This window comes from Maylandia zebra, linkage group LG9, assembly GCF_041146795.1.
Source record: "Maylandia zebra isolate NMK-2024a linkage group LG9, Mzebra_GT3a, whole genome shotgun sequence".
In the NCBI taxonomy this organism is placed as follows: Eukaryota; Metazoa; Chordata; class Actinopteri; order Cichliformes; family Cichlidae; genus Maylandia; species Maylandia zebra.
This window is the reverse complement of record NC_135175.1, coordinates 25,606,422-25,620,200: the sequence shown is the minus strand read 5'-3', so window position 1 is coordinate 25,620,200 and position 13,779 is coordinate 25,606,422. Positions and strand designations below refer to the sequence as shown.

The following is a 13,779-nucleotide window of genomic DNA, read 5'->3' as shown; positions in this document are numbered from 1 at the left end:
AATTGTTTGTAAAGGCAGAATGCATGAGTAAATTAGCTGCTTGATTTTATGCAGCAGTAGCAATGGGAATCAAAACACCCACAATTCAAAGATTAAGAGTTGTGGCCCAGGTTTGTCCATATAGCGTAGGTGTACCATTGCTGGGTCATTATATTCAATGTCTTACAACACATGTGCCACATTCTTGGCAGCGCTACAATTGCTACAAGCACCACTGGAGTGACACAAGGAAGCCTGTGAGTTTAGAGGTGACACCAGGCGGCATCGACCAGATCGACCCCCACACTAACCGAGTGGTGTGTTCCTATGATTACCGAAATGTAGAGGGCTTTGTCGAGGTCTCCGATTACCAGGGAGGATTTTGCATCCTTTACGGTGGCTTCAGCAGACTGGTATGTGTTCATAAAGTTTGTGTTTTTGTATATTAAGGAGCTTTTTAAAAATTCATTATTTCTTTAAAAACATATGAGCAAGTTTCTCTTCACCTTCCTTTTCCTTTCTTTCAGCATCTGTTTGCCTCAGAGCATCGAGATGAAATCATTCGCAGTGCCATAGAGCATGCCGGGAACTTTATTGGCATCACTCTTCGATTGAGGAAGGAGGCGCTAACTTTTGAGGGTTTCATGACAGACAGGTTGGGGAAATACAGCTCAGACGAGAGCATAACTTCCCTAGCAGAGTTTGTGGTGCAGAAGATCACCCCTCGACATCCGGTGAGAACGCTCTAGTTTATTTTGCTCTTCTCATTGTTGTAGGGTGGTGGTTGTGAACATTCTATCCAAAAATTGACTAGGTTTCTGATCTGATTATGTAGTGGATTATTTGAAAAATGTGCTGATTTTTTGAGAGTATCATTCATGTTAAGATGTTTGTGCTTTTTGTCTCTTCCAGGAACCCGTTAAGCGCATCCTGGCCCTGACAGAGACGTGTCTAGTGGAGAGAGACCCCGCTTCGTACAACATAGTCACCATCAAACCCTTTGGAGAGGTGAGCCTTAACAAAAAGTTGGAATAATTTTGGCACTAAAAGTCACTCACTCAAAAGCATATTGTGTGCAGCTGTAATGAGAGGTAAATGTTGTTGTTTTTTTTGCTTCATTATATATTATTAGGCTAAACTATCCCCTCCCACTCTCTTTTGGGCATTCTCGCTCTGTCTCATCTCCCCTCAGATATTTGCTCTCATCTGTGATGTGGAAAATCCTCAGGTGTTTACTGTAGAATTTATCCGAGGTCAGATCAGGAAGTTCTCCTCCACAGAAAGGTACGTTCGACAGTGTTTTTTGTCACGCTAAATTTCAGTTAGAATTTTTTTCTCTTTAACCGTAATGGCACATCGATCAGGCATAACATTATGACCACTTACAGGTGAAGTGAAGAAGTGAATAACATTAATTATCTCTTAATCAAAGCACCTTCTAGTGCAGGGGTGGGCAATTCCAGGCCTCGAGGGCCGGTGTCCCTGCAGGTTTTAGATCTCACCCTGGGTCAACACACCTGAATCACATGATTAGTTCGTTATCAGGCCTCTGGAGAACTGCAGGACTTGTTGAGGAGCTAATTTAGCCATTTAAATCAGCTGTGTTGGTCCAAGGACACATCTAAAACCTGCAGGGACACCGGCCCTCAAGGCCTGGAGTTGCCCACCCCTGTTCTAGTGTGTGGGATATATTAGGAAGCAAGTGAATGTTTTTCTTTTTCTTCAAAGCTGATGTGTTAGAAGCCAGAAAATTGGCAACACTAAGGTTTTGTGAATTTGCCGAGGGCAACATTGTGATGGCTAGATGGCTGGGTCAGAGCATCTCCAAAACTGCAGCTCTTCTGGGGTCTTCCCCAGCAGTGAAGGTTGGCTGGTGTGGTCTGATCCAACAGATGACCTTCTGTAGCTCAAATTGTTCCGATAGAAAGGTGGCAGAATAGGAGGACAGCGAGGAGTTTGAGGTGTTGACTTGGCCTCCAAATTCCCCCGATCTCAGTCCAATCGCACATCTGTGGGATGTGCTGGACAAGCGAGTCCGATCCATGGAGGCTCCACCTTAAAGGATCTGTTGCTAATATATTAGTGCTAGATACCACAGCACACTTTCAGGGGTCTGATGGAGTCCATGCCTTGACATTTCAGGACTGTTTTGGCAGCAAAAGTTGGCCCAACACAATATTAAGCAGGTGGCCATGATGTTATGTGTGATCCGTGTTTTCTATCCGTGATCTCTAAGTTAATTTATTTTTCCGGTGCCACTCCCTCTGATCATTAGTGCATTTTGCTGAGTCTGTCTGTACGTGCGCTTGTAGGGACTCCCTGTTAGCCAGCTTACTTGATGGAGTCAGAGCATCAGGCAACAGAGATGTGTGTGTCAAGATGGCTCCCACCCAGCGAGGACAGAGATGGGGGCTACTGAGCATGCCTGTGGATGAAGAAGTGGAGAGTTTGCATCTCAGGTTCCTGGCAGCACCTCCCAGTGAGTCAGACCCCTTTGTCTCATAAAATCTGATACAAATTCATGGATCTTGTTTTTGATCTGCTCTACAGTCATATTTAAATGTTAATATTTTACACAGTAGTGTAAGTGGTGCTTCTTCGGTGGCACTGGTGATATTTTCCTCAACCTCTTTGATTTTTATGAAAAATGTAATTGACATTACATTTTTTCCCCTTAATGTTTTTTTTCACTAATTCCTTGTCTCACTAATTTTAACAGAATTATTATACATGACGTTAAAAACCGGCACCACGCGGTGTCTTAAGTACAGCCACACAGACCTTTAAAACGTTCCCTGACCAAACTGCTTATCACATGCCCCTCCCGTCCCCCACGCCTTTCCAAAATGAGATATTTGGTTTTGCGTGTGTCACACATTATCTCTAACTTGAACCTGCATCCCTGTATTCACACTGGCGTCCCACTGTGATTGAGTCCGTTTTATTTCTTTGGTTTTTCTGATCACTGTTATTTGTACAACCGAGGATGACACTGTTAACATCTCCATGGAGCGATTGTGAGAAAAAGTGTTCTGGTTACTCTTGTTTTCACCCGCCTCTCTATGATCGCCAGCCTTCCAGCGTTGCTGCTGAGATAGACAGACACACTTTTGTTTGGTCAGACAGCACATCCTATTAATTTCTTTAACATTGCTTCCTCCCTTTTCCCTTTGCTTAGATGGAAATTTTGCAGATGCAGTATTCAGATTCAATGCCAACATATCCTACAGTGGAGTGCTGCATGCAGTAACCCAAGATGTGAGTGGATTTATTTTCTGTATGATTAATCTCTATGCATTTGCCTAAACAGGAGTCGCAGTAATTTCTTTGTATGTCTCCTTTTTCATTCTCTCCAGGGTCTTTTCTCTGAGAACAAAGAGAAGCTCATCAACAATGCCATCCTGGCTCTTTTAAGCCAGGATACAGAGCTGCCGGCTCTTAATACTGAACTGGAAAGTCATTTTCAGGCCATACGACGCTTGGTGGCATCTAAGGCTGGCTTTCAAGCTTTCACCCAGCTGCCAAAGTAAGATTGTCCACATATGTACTTTTGCCCATTTCCTTTTACTTGCTGAAAGTATACATTTGAGCTGCTGGTAACAGGCATGCTCTGTCATTCCAAGGTCTGGTCAAGGGTCTGGACACACAGATGCAACGTAAATATGAATCCATACATCTCAGTCTGCCCTTTCTCTGTATTTCATATCCTTCTTGATCTTTTTCCACAGTCTGTCCTAGCTGTCTATCAGCCTTCTTCTTTTATCTTTGTTCTGCTTTCATCTCAGGCTGTACGATGAGCACTTCTAAAGGGAGGTTGTGTTGCTTCACTTTGTTCGGTCGAGCTGTCTGCCTCGATTTGTCTTGACCTTCCACCATCCCCATGTCCTCCTCTCATTTTTGCGCCTTCATCTCTCTCCCTTTATCGGCTTCGGTCATTCTGATCTTTACATTTCTGTATTGCCAGGAGCCTTGCAGTCTTCCGGGGTCACTGAGATGTATGAGAGGAACTGTATTTACTGTTTATTCCTTGTTCCCTGTGAAGCAAATGAGCCAGAATTGGTTATCCTGAGAGATTCATTGCTAGCGTAGCTTGGTGTTTCCCTGCCAGATTCACAATACACACACTGTGCTAAATAAACAATAAACTCTTTCCTGAAAGATGGCTGAAAAGCACGAGAAACAACAAGCCACCTCTGAAGCAATGAATTCTTTGTGTATCCAACCCCAGACCTGTTTTTATAATGTATGTAAAAAAAAAAAAAACAAAAACACAAAAATAATACTGTTTCTGTTCCTGTTAACTTTACGTTGAATGTTTAGTTGTGTTTTTAAATCTGCTAATTTGTCTGTGTGTTTTAGGTTCAGGGAAAAGTTGGGAGTAAAGACGGTAAAAGCTTTAAAAAGGAACAACAATGGCGTGACACATGCTGCTATAGACATGCTCTGTGCTCTTATGTGTGTAAGTCACCTAAGTATGGAGATGTCAAACATATTTAAACCCATGGTAAAAAGAAAGCACTCGTCTTTCAAGTCTAAGGACAAGGTTTTGGACAAGTCCAGACCTTAGCGTGATTGAAATGTTGCTGCGGGCCTTTAAGAGAGCTGTGCATACACAAATGCCCGTAAAGCTCATTGAATTGAAACAATGCTATAAAGAAGAGTGAGCAAATATTCCTCCACAACATTTAAATAATTTAAAATTTTGTAAAGACCAGATGAATTTTTTTCCCCCCACTGTGTCCTGTTACATAAAAAAATTAGAGTTGATAGAGGGTGCACTTTCTTTTTGCTATGACTGTACAGGGACATGGAGTTTGCAGTTTGACTGAGATTTTTTTTTCTTTGATCTTTTTCTCCAGCCGATGCATGATGATTATGACCTGAGGCAGGAGCAGCTGAACAAGGCCTCGCTGCTATCCTCCAAGAAGTTCCTTGAAAACCTTCTTGAAAAATTCATTACTAATGTGGTACATGTCTTTTTATTGTCAGCAAGCTGTTTTTCTCTCCTTTTTTCTGAAGCTCAGGCATACAAGGACATTCATAACTTTTTTGTATTTAAAAAATCACATCATATATACTATGTTTCTAATGTTATTTCTCTTTTTCTCATATTTTCCAGGACCATGGAACAGGAGCTTTGGTCATCAGCTCTTTGTTGGACTTTTTAACCTTTGCACTCTGCGCCCCCTACAGTGAAACCACTGAGGGGCAGCAGTTTGACATGCTGCTTGAGATGGTCGCCTCTAATGGGCGAACACTTTTCAAGCTATTCCAGGTGGGTAACTTGACAAGCAAGAAACTAAATGGAGAGGAAAGTAAATTAGGAATACTGTCAACAATTAGTCTGATTAAGACAAAAATGTAAAATATATTGAATGGTGATGTTCGTTTCTTTAGCATCCTTCTATGGCTATAGTGAAGGGAGCAGGTCTGGTGATGAAAGCTATTATTGAGGTAAGTCTTTTTGTAGGTGCTATACAGTGACGTCTGGATGTGTTGCGCCTCAGGATTTATGATAATAACCAACTAAGCTTTATTTACATTCAGGAGGGAGACAAGGAAATAGCCACCAAGATGCAGGAGCTGGCCTTGAGTGAAGGGGCGCTGCCGAGACATCTGCACACATCTCTGTTCACCATTAGTGCAGACCAGCGGATGCTTACCAACAGGTCTGATCTCAGTAAACATGAACACTGACACATAGTAATGTCGTTTTTTTCTTATCTTTTTGCTGCTGCAGGTTTTTCCTCTACTGTATTTGTATTTCAGTAAAAATCTATGCAGATAAGCATCATAGGACAGAATTTTACTTGTTACTGGTGATAAATATCTGCCAATAAATGATGTTTCTCAGGCAACTCAGTCGTCACTTGGTGGGACTGTGGACAGCAGAGAACCCTGTAGCAATAAACCTTCTCAAGAGGATACTGGTAAGCCGATTTCAGACTCTTAGAAGAAAAAAAAAATTGATGCCGTTCCAATACTCATGCCAGAAGCTTTTAGTGTGATGATGGTAATAGCCTGTACTTTTTGCTGGCAGCTGAGGTAGCTTGTTTAAAGTCTTCATTTATTTCATTTCGGCTTGTTCATCTCTATGCTTGTAGCCAACAGGCCTGTTGGCATACCTGGACAGTCCTGACCCTGTCCCAGAGAAAGATGTGGACAGAATGCACGTCCGTGACAACTTGAAAATCGCTACGGTATGTGGACAGACATGCACCTTAATGTAATGGAGTCAGTAAAAAATAAAATGTTTGCCATCTGTAATTGTTTTTATATCTTTGTTTCCCACAGGACCAGCTGAATCGAAACAAGGTGCCTGAATGGCAGCGGATAGCAGGAAAAGCAGCCAAAGAAGTGGAGAAGTTTGCCAAGGAGAAAGCTGATCTCGTGCTGATGCACTGGAGAGATAAAATGGGCATAGCCCAGAAGGAGGTGAGAATGATATCTTTTAATTTGTAAAAAGACTTCATGGCTATTTAACCTCTGAGCTATCAAAAGAGCTGCTGCTGCAAGTGTGTTCTGCTCAGGTTGCTTTAACTTTCATCTTTTTCTATTCTCGTGCTGATGCTGAATAGTGCTGCAGAATCCAAAGACAAACTCAATGGCAGACTTTCCACTTGCTGCTGGTATTTTGCATGTATGGCAGTTAGAGCTTTGCTGCAATCACATTTGACCTTTCTTTGAAAAATATGTGCCTCAGTTATATGCTCTATACACTGCTTGTGCTCCTTTCATATGTGTTTGCCATAAATCTTTTATTTAGGTATGGAGAAAATTTTGCTTAACTCTTTGTATGGCGAGGTGCAGAATGCGAAGGGTTACCGCTTACTCTTAAGGAAAACCTCTGTTTGGATGCGTGGTGTTTCAGTCTGAACACAAATAGGTGTTTTGTTTTGTTTTTGTACACCCAAAAAATATTTGGGTGGGTCAAGATTGGTGGTGACAGCCACCAAGCTATATCAGGTATTGCCTGCTCCTTGTGCACCCTAAATCAAGACTCCCTTAAAAATAAAATGAAGTTACGTTTCTTCTCTTTCTGTTTCTCTGGCTGCATGATAATCACCCCAGATTTACTGAACAGAGAAGTACAATGATTGGTTTGCTTTCTCTGTGAATCACGGCCACCTTTTTATTTTTGGATTTGTTACTGTTTTTCAAATGAGTATAATTACAAAATTAGTCATGCAGTACTACAGAAATCTTGTGTAAAGTCATCTATTAAATCACAGATTTAGTTGTAAATTTTATGACTCTCACTTTGTATATTAGTAGCATCGTGATCTGTGACCCTTTAGCTGCAATTCATCTGTTTGATCTGAGGAACAATAATCTCTCTGTGTGTCTCCACTCCTCCCTCCCCTTGTCTTGTGTGGTTTCTCTGCTGTCAAAATTTGCAGCAGGACAGAAATAACCTGGTAAGTAGGACTGACCAATGGGATCCTTTTTCCATTCTCTCCATGTTCTTTCTCTCGATTAAACCATTTTTCATCTTCACGAGACCCATCAGGCGTGTTTTTGTTTGGTTTCGTGTTATTTAGTCGGGCAGTCGCATCTTGACATCCAAAAGGGATTTCCAGGAGTCTTAAAATAGAACCCAGGAAAAAAGTGTGATGAAAGAGCACGTCATGTCTTTTCTTCTCCTTTTGACAACAGAGGGCATGTTCAGGGTGGAGCACAGGCTGAACTGAATCTTTGCAGCTATAAGTATGCTTGTAGCTATATATATGCTTACCTGCATATTTAGTTATCAATAAATAATGACCACACACAGCCTTAAACAATAAGACCTTTACAAATATCCCATGCAGCAGTGTTTTTTAATATCCTTGATGAAATTTCAGAAAAATTGTTGTTATCCTTTCTAGCACCTAAACTACAATGTTTTGCATTCTGAAACTCGGAGTTGGCGGTAGTGCTGTGAAAAGGCACTCATCAAATGCATGAGAACTGTGTTCATAATTTTGAAACCATAAATTAGCTTCACATAGGTATGTAGAGCGTAAACATGCCACAGACCTGGTTCTCCTGAACACACCCAACTTTGGGATCCCACCTTGGTTTTTTGTGTTTGTTTTATTCTGTGTTTGTACGGTTCATTGTTTTGTTTTGTTTTTAATATTTGTGTTTAATTTTTCTAATATCTGACTTCCTCCATTCTAAAAAAAAACCACCCCAACATGTTATTATCCATTCATTGAATTTCACTTTATTATTCTTTTCTGTCTAAAATGTTGCTCATGTTGTCGCTGTCTTTACCACTCTGTGTGCCGTGATGTGACAGAGCAAACACTGAAGTCTGTGAATAATGTGGAATACCTTACAAAGATGTCCCTTTGTGATTTAATTTCAGAATCCAAACCAAAAACCTGTCATCCTGAGAAAGAGGAGGCAGAGGATAAAGATTGAAGCAAACTGGGAGCTCTTCTACTACAGGTAGAAATTTCTAACTATGGTAACCCAAAATTGCAATCAGATGTGAGTATGGGACCTTCTTTTGCTGTACTTTATTGTGCCAATACTGCACAATAAAGGGGCACCCACACAGGAAGTAACAAGCAGTAATGTGGAGAAATAACCACTAACCATGTGAAGTGGGCAGAATTTTCACTGTTGAGTGAAATATCGGTTACACAACCAGAGCTTAGAATGCTTATTAGTGGCCAGCTGTCATCTTTGAAGTGATGAGCAAGTAAGTTTATATATGGAAACGTTAAAACGTTGTTAGGATGTATGTAGGCATCATAAAGCTTGGCTTGTTGGTATGATCCACTTACATTTTTAAAAGGACATGATCAAGCGTCTCGGTCCTGTTTTTTCATTAAGATTCCAGCTTGACCATGCGCGATCCAACCTCATCTGGAACTTTAAAACAAGGGAGGAACTTCGCGATGCCCTGGAGGGGGAGATGCGTTCCTTTGGCGTGGACCGCGAGCTGGGCAGTGCCACAGTTATCTCCTGGAACCATCAGGAGTTTGAGGTTTGTGCTCAATTACTAGTACGGTTCAGTCTCTGGGCTGTCATTTACTTTAGAAAATCATTTTATAGTAAACTTGTATAATATTTAAATCAAAAGAAAACTGTAGATTGTAAGGTAAAACCAGAAAATTGTAATCCAATCTTATTCCAGTGGTATGCAGATAAACATGTCATTATTCAAATCCGTGCTCCTATGTGTCATCTTTTTGTTACAGGTGAAATATGAGTGCCTTTCAGATGAGATAAAAATTGGGGATTATTACTTGCGACTGCTGCTTGAGGAGGACGAAAACGAAGAATCGAGTGCTATCAAGAGATCGTAAGATTTTTAACCTCCAAGCGCCCATGTCATTATTCCCTCCCAAATCTATAAAGAGGAGTCATGCTTCCCCTTCGTTGTGTTTTCAGATACGAGTTCTTCAACGAACTCTACCACCGCTTTTTGCTTACACCCAAAGTTACAATGAAGTGCCTGTGCCTGCAGGCACTCGCAATAGTCTACGGCAAGTGCTATGAAGAGATTGGCCCCTTCACTGACACAAAATACATCGTGGGGATGCTGGACCGGGTAAATGCTGGCAAACTCATTTCACTCTGCTTTTGTGTTGTTTAATTACTCCTGAAATCTAACACACGTTTGTCATTAAAGTGTACAGACAGACTGGAAAGAGACAGACTCATACTCTTCCTCTACAAGCTCATTCTCCACAAGGTAAGCTATACAATTAGTCTCTTTGCGTTGCATGCTAATTTAACCCATCGTTTTGTTTTTTCTGTGCATTAATTCCCCTTTCTTCTATAGAAAAACGTAAAGGATGTCATGGACTCAAATGGAGTTCGTATTTTGGTGGACCTGCTCACTTTGGCACATCTGCACACCAGCAGAGCTACCGTGCCGCTACAGGTAAAAAGAAAAAAGAAAGAGGCTAATTGGTTTCTGTTTGTACTTCGTTTTGTTTTTAGATTCTGACTTTAGATGCGACAGTAGTCTTTTTTTGTGCCAGAAATAACCATATTTTAAAAAGAAGTTGGACGAGTTACCACTGTCGAGCATGATTATCAAGCTGCTTGTCTAAATGTATGGGTGTGATGCGCTCATGCACATACATGATTATACGTGCTCAGTAACAGACTGGCTGTGCCACATAAGAAGCTACCTTATTTCTTATAGTTTCAATGAAATGGTCAAAAAAGCAAGTGCACAGGGTCGAGGTTTAGTTCACAGACTTGAGTTAGCAGAAGTTAAGCCTAGCACAGAGGGATTGTCTCCAGAAGGCTTTGTGACACCAGTCAATGAAAGCAGTAGTGCCCCTAACTCCATTATTCCCTTAGAGTTGTTATGAAGGAGGAGAGTATCCATAGAGGACAAATATTTTTGTAGCAGGCTGTAAAAAGGCTTTGTAAAAACGACAATTGGGATTGACTCCATTTTTGAACCATCTACAAGTCGCCTACAGAGAGAATGGCATTTTAGCACTTTAACGTCAGCTTCTTCAGCCCCAGAGGTCAACACTTGTTAAAAAAGGGCTGTAGCATTTTTCTAATTTGTTTGATGAGCTCAACCGCACAGCCAGATGTTTTCAGATGAATTAAAATGGCATTGACTCTTGCGTAACTAATGTTTGCGCAGTTTCAAAGGATGTCTTCAATTTCCACAGAGCAACGTGTTGGAGGCAGCACCAGATATGAAGAGGGAAAGCGAGAAGGAGTGGTACTTTGGTAATGCAGACAAGGAGAGAAGAGGACCTTTCAGCTTTGAGGAGGTTTGTAATTAAAAAATATAACATTAGAATTTTACTTCAATTTTATTTGTAAAGTCATTTTATACAGAGAAGAAAATGCCACAGTACTCAGTGAACTGAAAAACATCCCATCAGTTTTTATCATTTGTGTTAAATCAATAAAACAAAGTACAATTATTAAATAAATTTAATTGAATATAACATTAGTGCATTACCTCAGTTACTGCAGTGCAACATTTTGTTCATTTTTGTTGATCTCATGCAGTTGTCTACATTTATTTCTGTGTGGTTTTGTCTTTGTTTTGAGTTGCTTAGTTTTCAGCTTCTATTTCTGCTCACCATTGTGTTTTATTTATCTTTTTCAGATGCAGGAGTTTTGGAGTACAGGTGTGCTGACAGCAAAGACACGCTGCTGGGCTCAGGGGATGGACGGATGGCGCCCCCTGCAGGCCATTCCTCAATTGAAGTGGTGCCTCCTGGCTACAGGGCAGGCAGTGATGAATGAGTCTGACCTGGCAACCCTCATCCTTAACATGCTCATCACGATGTGCTCGTACTATCCCAGCAGGTGGGACCCATTGAAATTGTCTCTATGGTTGTGTGAGCGCCAAATAAACCACCTGTCCTCTTTTACAACTTTATTTTATGTATTATATACAGTAGGATTTATTAATTGTTTTTCTTTACTCAGGGACCAAGACAATGCCATTATCCGTCCTTTACCTAAGATCAAAAGGATGATTGCTGACAATGCCTGTCTCCCACACATTGTCCAGGTAGTTGCACAATTCGTCTTGAAGTTGTGTCACATGACCAGATGATACTCATCACTGAACTGAATAAAATGCTTGTCTTTGTCCTCTGCAGCTGCTCCTAACCTTTGACCCCATTCTGGTGGAAAAGGTGGCCAATGTTCTGTACCTGGTGATGCAGGACAACCCCAACCTGCAGCGTCTCTATTTGACTGGTGTCTTCTTCTTCATCATGATGTACACAGGCTCCAACGTGCTTCCTGTGGCAAGGTGAAAGCACGGCGCAGTCAGCTGGCAAAATCTTTTCTAGAAAGGAGTTTTATAACAGTTTTGTGTATGTATGTAGTGTTGATACTGATGTCTGTGATTTTTGTCTGATGTCTTCAGATTCCTGAAGTACACTCATCTGAAACAAGCATTCAAATCAGAGGAGGTGAAGTTCCTTATATTTTACAATAGATGATATCCTTTGAATCTTAGATCCTTTTGAAAATGGCATTGACCTGTTGCGCTGTCTTTACAGTCTAAGGGTCAGGACATTGTGCAGCGTAGTGTTCTGGGACCTGTGTTGCCTGAAGCCATGGTGTGTTATCTGGAGAACTACGAGGCCGAGCGATTCTCTGAGATTTTTCTGGGAGAATTTGACACGCCTGAGGCAATTTGGAGCAGCGAGATGAGGTCAGAAGTAGTCTCTGTCTTGCGTAACTAGCTTACTTAAAGATCATGTACAGATAACTGCAGCAACAATAGACATTGTCTAATTTCTGAGAGTTTTAAAAGTTTCTTTTTGAATTCTGTTTCAGGCGGATGATGATAGAGAAGATAGCGGCCCATGTTGCTGACTTTAGCCCCAGGCTGCAGAGCAACACGCGGGCCCTTTACCAGTACTGTCCCATCCCAGTCATTAGCTTCCCTCAGCTGGACAATGAGCTCTTCTGCAACATCTACTACCTCAGACATTTGTGTGACAGCACCCGCTTCCCTGACTGGCCTATCCGAGATGCCGTACGTCAATATTGAAAATTTTCTACTTTTTCTTTTTTGTGTTTAAAATGTTTGGTTTTTAAAAGTATCATGATTTGATTGTCCCTTCAGGTGAAGCTGCTTAAAGACACTCTTGAAGCCTGGAAGAGGGAAGTGGAGAAGAAACCTCCTTCAATGTCTGTGGACGATGCCTTTGAAGTCCTCAACCTCCCCAAAGGACAGGGGCAGTGAGTGTTGTTGTTTTCAAAGTAGCAGGCAACATGCATTACATTTTTTACTATAATCATAGATGTCTATATATAGATAGATACAGGTATATAGAGAGATGTATAGATATATAGAGAATGCTTTGAGTTGCTGTCATTAAATGCACCCTCTTTTTTTGGCTTTTTGTCTTTAGGCACGAAGAGAGTAAAATCAGGAAAGCCTACTTCAGGCTGGCACAGAAGTACCATCCTGACAAAAACCCAGAGGGCAGAGTGCGTACAGTCATCACCAGCTCTACAAAAATGACTTTGCTTAGGTTAAAAGTAATTATGAATTTGATTTCAGCAACTTTTTTTTAATGTGTTTTAGGATATGTTTGAAAAAGTTAACAAAGCCTATGAGTTCCTCTGCACAAAGACTGCGCGAATCGTGGATGGCCCCGACCCAGAAAACATCATTCTCATCCTCAAAGCCCAGAGCATCCTGTTCAACCGGCATAAACAAGGTTTGTTTTTATTGCTGTTTATTCTATCTCCTGTAAAACATAGCCTCGCAGTATGCAAGAAGAGAGAGTGAGAGTTCCTTCAGCTGCAGTCTTTCAGCTAATGCTGCTGATTCTTTCACTACTTCCTCAGAACTGGAGCCTTACAAATATGCTGGTTATCCCATGCTCATCAAAACAATCACAATGGAGACGGAAGATAATCAGCTTTTCTCAAAAACGTCCCCTCTTCTCCCGGCTGCTGCTGAACTCGCCTTCCACACTGTAAACTGCTCGGCTCTTAATGCAGAGGAACTGCGACGGGACAACGGCATTGAGGTATTAAACGTCTTAAAAAGCTGTGAAATATCAGGCAGTTTAAGGGAAATAAAAAATGTACTTCATGTGGTTATGTGTAAGTATGCTGGGGCATGTGGAGAAGCTGTGGTATGTGAATAATGAAATTGTGCTTGTTTTTATTCAGATATTGTTGGAGGCTCTGTCTCGGTGTGTCGCTGTATTAACTGCGTCCAGCAAGCCTGATGACATGGCTGTACAGGTGATGACAAAACACATGATTTCCCTTTCCTTGCAGTCACATTTCTGTATGTGCACATTTTGATCTTGTCATTTTATCACGCTTTCTAAATGCCAA

The 13,779-nt window shown here is 41.2% G+C and overlaps 1 protein-coding gene across 4 annotated transcripts in view; it reads left to right on the top strand.

The window, feature by feature from the left end:
* dnajc13 (DnaJ heat shock protein family (Hsp40) member C13) overlaps nucleotides 1-13,779 on the top strand; it is a 31,502-nt gene that overhangs the window by 12,037 nt on the left and 5,686 nt on the right. For 2 of the 4 annotated variants that reach the window (XM_076888252.1, XM_076888248.1), the window contains exons 6-40: nucleotides 192-392; nucleotides 507-713; nucleotides 892-987; nucleotides 1,172-1,263; nucleotides 2,292-2,458; nucleotides 3,158-3,237; nucleotides 3,336-3,505; nucleotides 3,603-3,635; nucleotides 4,339-4,438; nucleotides 4,839-4,946; nucleotides 5,099-5,254; nucleotides 5,377-5,433; nucleotides 5,527-5,648; nucleotides 5,834-5,909; nucleotides 6,084-6,179; nucleotides 6,274-6,414; nucleotides 7,380-7,397; nucleotides 8,333-8,415; nucleotides 8,806-8,959; nucleotides 9,174-9,277; nucleotides 9,367-9,526; nucleotides 9,608-9,670; nucleotides 9,761-9,862; nucleotides 10,617-10,721; nucleotides 11,066-11,268; nucleotides 11,392-11,476; nucleotides 11,568-11,722; nucleotides 11,840-11,885; nucleotides 11,976-12,130; nucleotides 12,256-12,457; nucleotides 12,548-12,663; nucleotides 12,837-12,915; nucleotides 13,013-13,148; nucleotides 13,279-13,463; nucleotides 13,609-13,683. In XM_076888252.1, coding sequence (XP_076744367.1) covers nucleotides 192-392; nucleotides 507-713; nucleotides 892-987; nucleotides 1,172-1,263; nucleotides 2,292-2,458; nucleotides 3,158-3,237; nucleotides 3,336-3,505; nucleotides 3,603-3,635; nucleotides 4,339-4,438; nucleotides 4,839-4,946; nucleotides 5,099-5,254; nucleotides 5,377-5,433; nucleotides 5,527-5,648; nucleotides 5,834-5,909; nucleotides 6,084-6,179; nucleotides 6,274-6,414; nucleotides 7,380-7,397; nucleotides 8,333-8,415; nucleotides 8,806-8,959; nucleotides 9,174-9,277; nucleotides 9,367-9,526; nucleotides 9,608-9,670; nucleotides 9,761-9,862; nucleotides 10,617-10,721; nucleotides 11,066-11,268; nucleotides 11,392-11,476; nucleotides 11,568-11,722; nucleotides 11,840-11,885; nucleotides 11,976-12,130; nucleotides 12,256-12,457; nucleotides 12,548-12,663; nucleotides 12,837-12,915; nucleotides 13,013-13,148; nucleotides 13,279-13,463; nucleotides 13,609-13,683 — 4,128 coding nt within the window. The remainder of the gene's footprint in view (nucleotides 1-191; nucleotides 393-506; nucleotides 714-891; nucleotides 988-1,171; nucleotides 1,264-2,291; nucleotides 2,459-3,157; nucleotides 3,238-3,335; nucleotides 3,506-3,602; nucleotides 3,636-4,338; nucleotides 4,439-4,838; nucleotides 4,947-5,098; nucleotides 5,255-5,376; nucleotides 5,434-5,526; nucleotides 5,649-5,833; nucleotides 5,910-6,083; nucleotides 6,180-6,273; nucleotides 6,415-7,379; nucleotides 7,398-8,332; nucleotides 8,416-8,805; nucleotides 8,960-9,173; nucleotides 9,278-9,366; nucleotides 9,527-9,607; nucleotides 9,671-9,760; nucleotides 9,863-10,616; nucleotides 10,722-11,065; nucleotides 11,269-11,391; nucleotides 11,477-11,567; nucleotides 11,723-11,839; nucleotides 11,886-11,975; nucleotides 12,131-12,255; nucleotides 12,458-12,547; nucleotides 12,664-12,836; nucleotides 12,916-13,012; nucleotides 13,149-13,278; nucleotides 13,464-13,608; nucleotides 13,684-13,779) is intronic. The other 2 variants (XM_076888251.1, XM_076888249.1) reach the window with 2 other exon arrangements.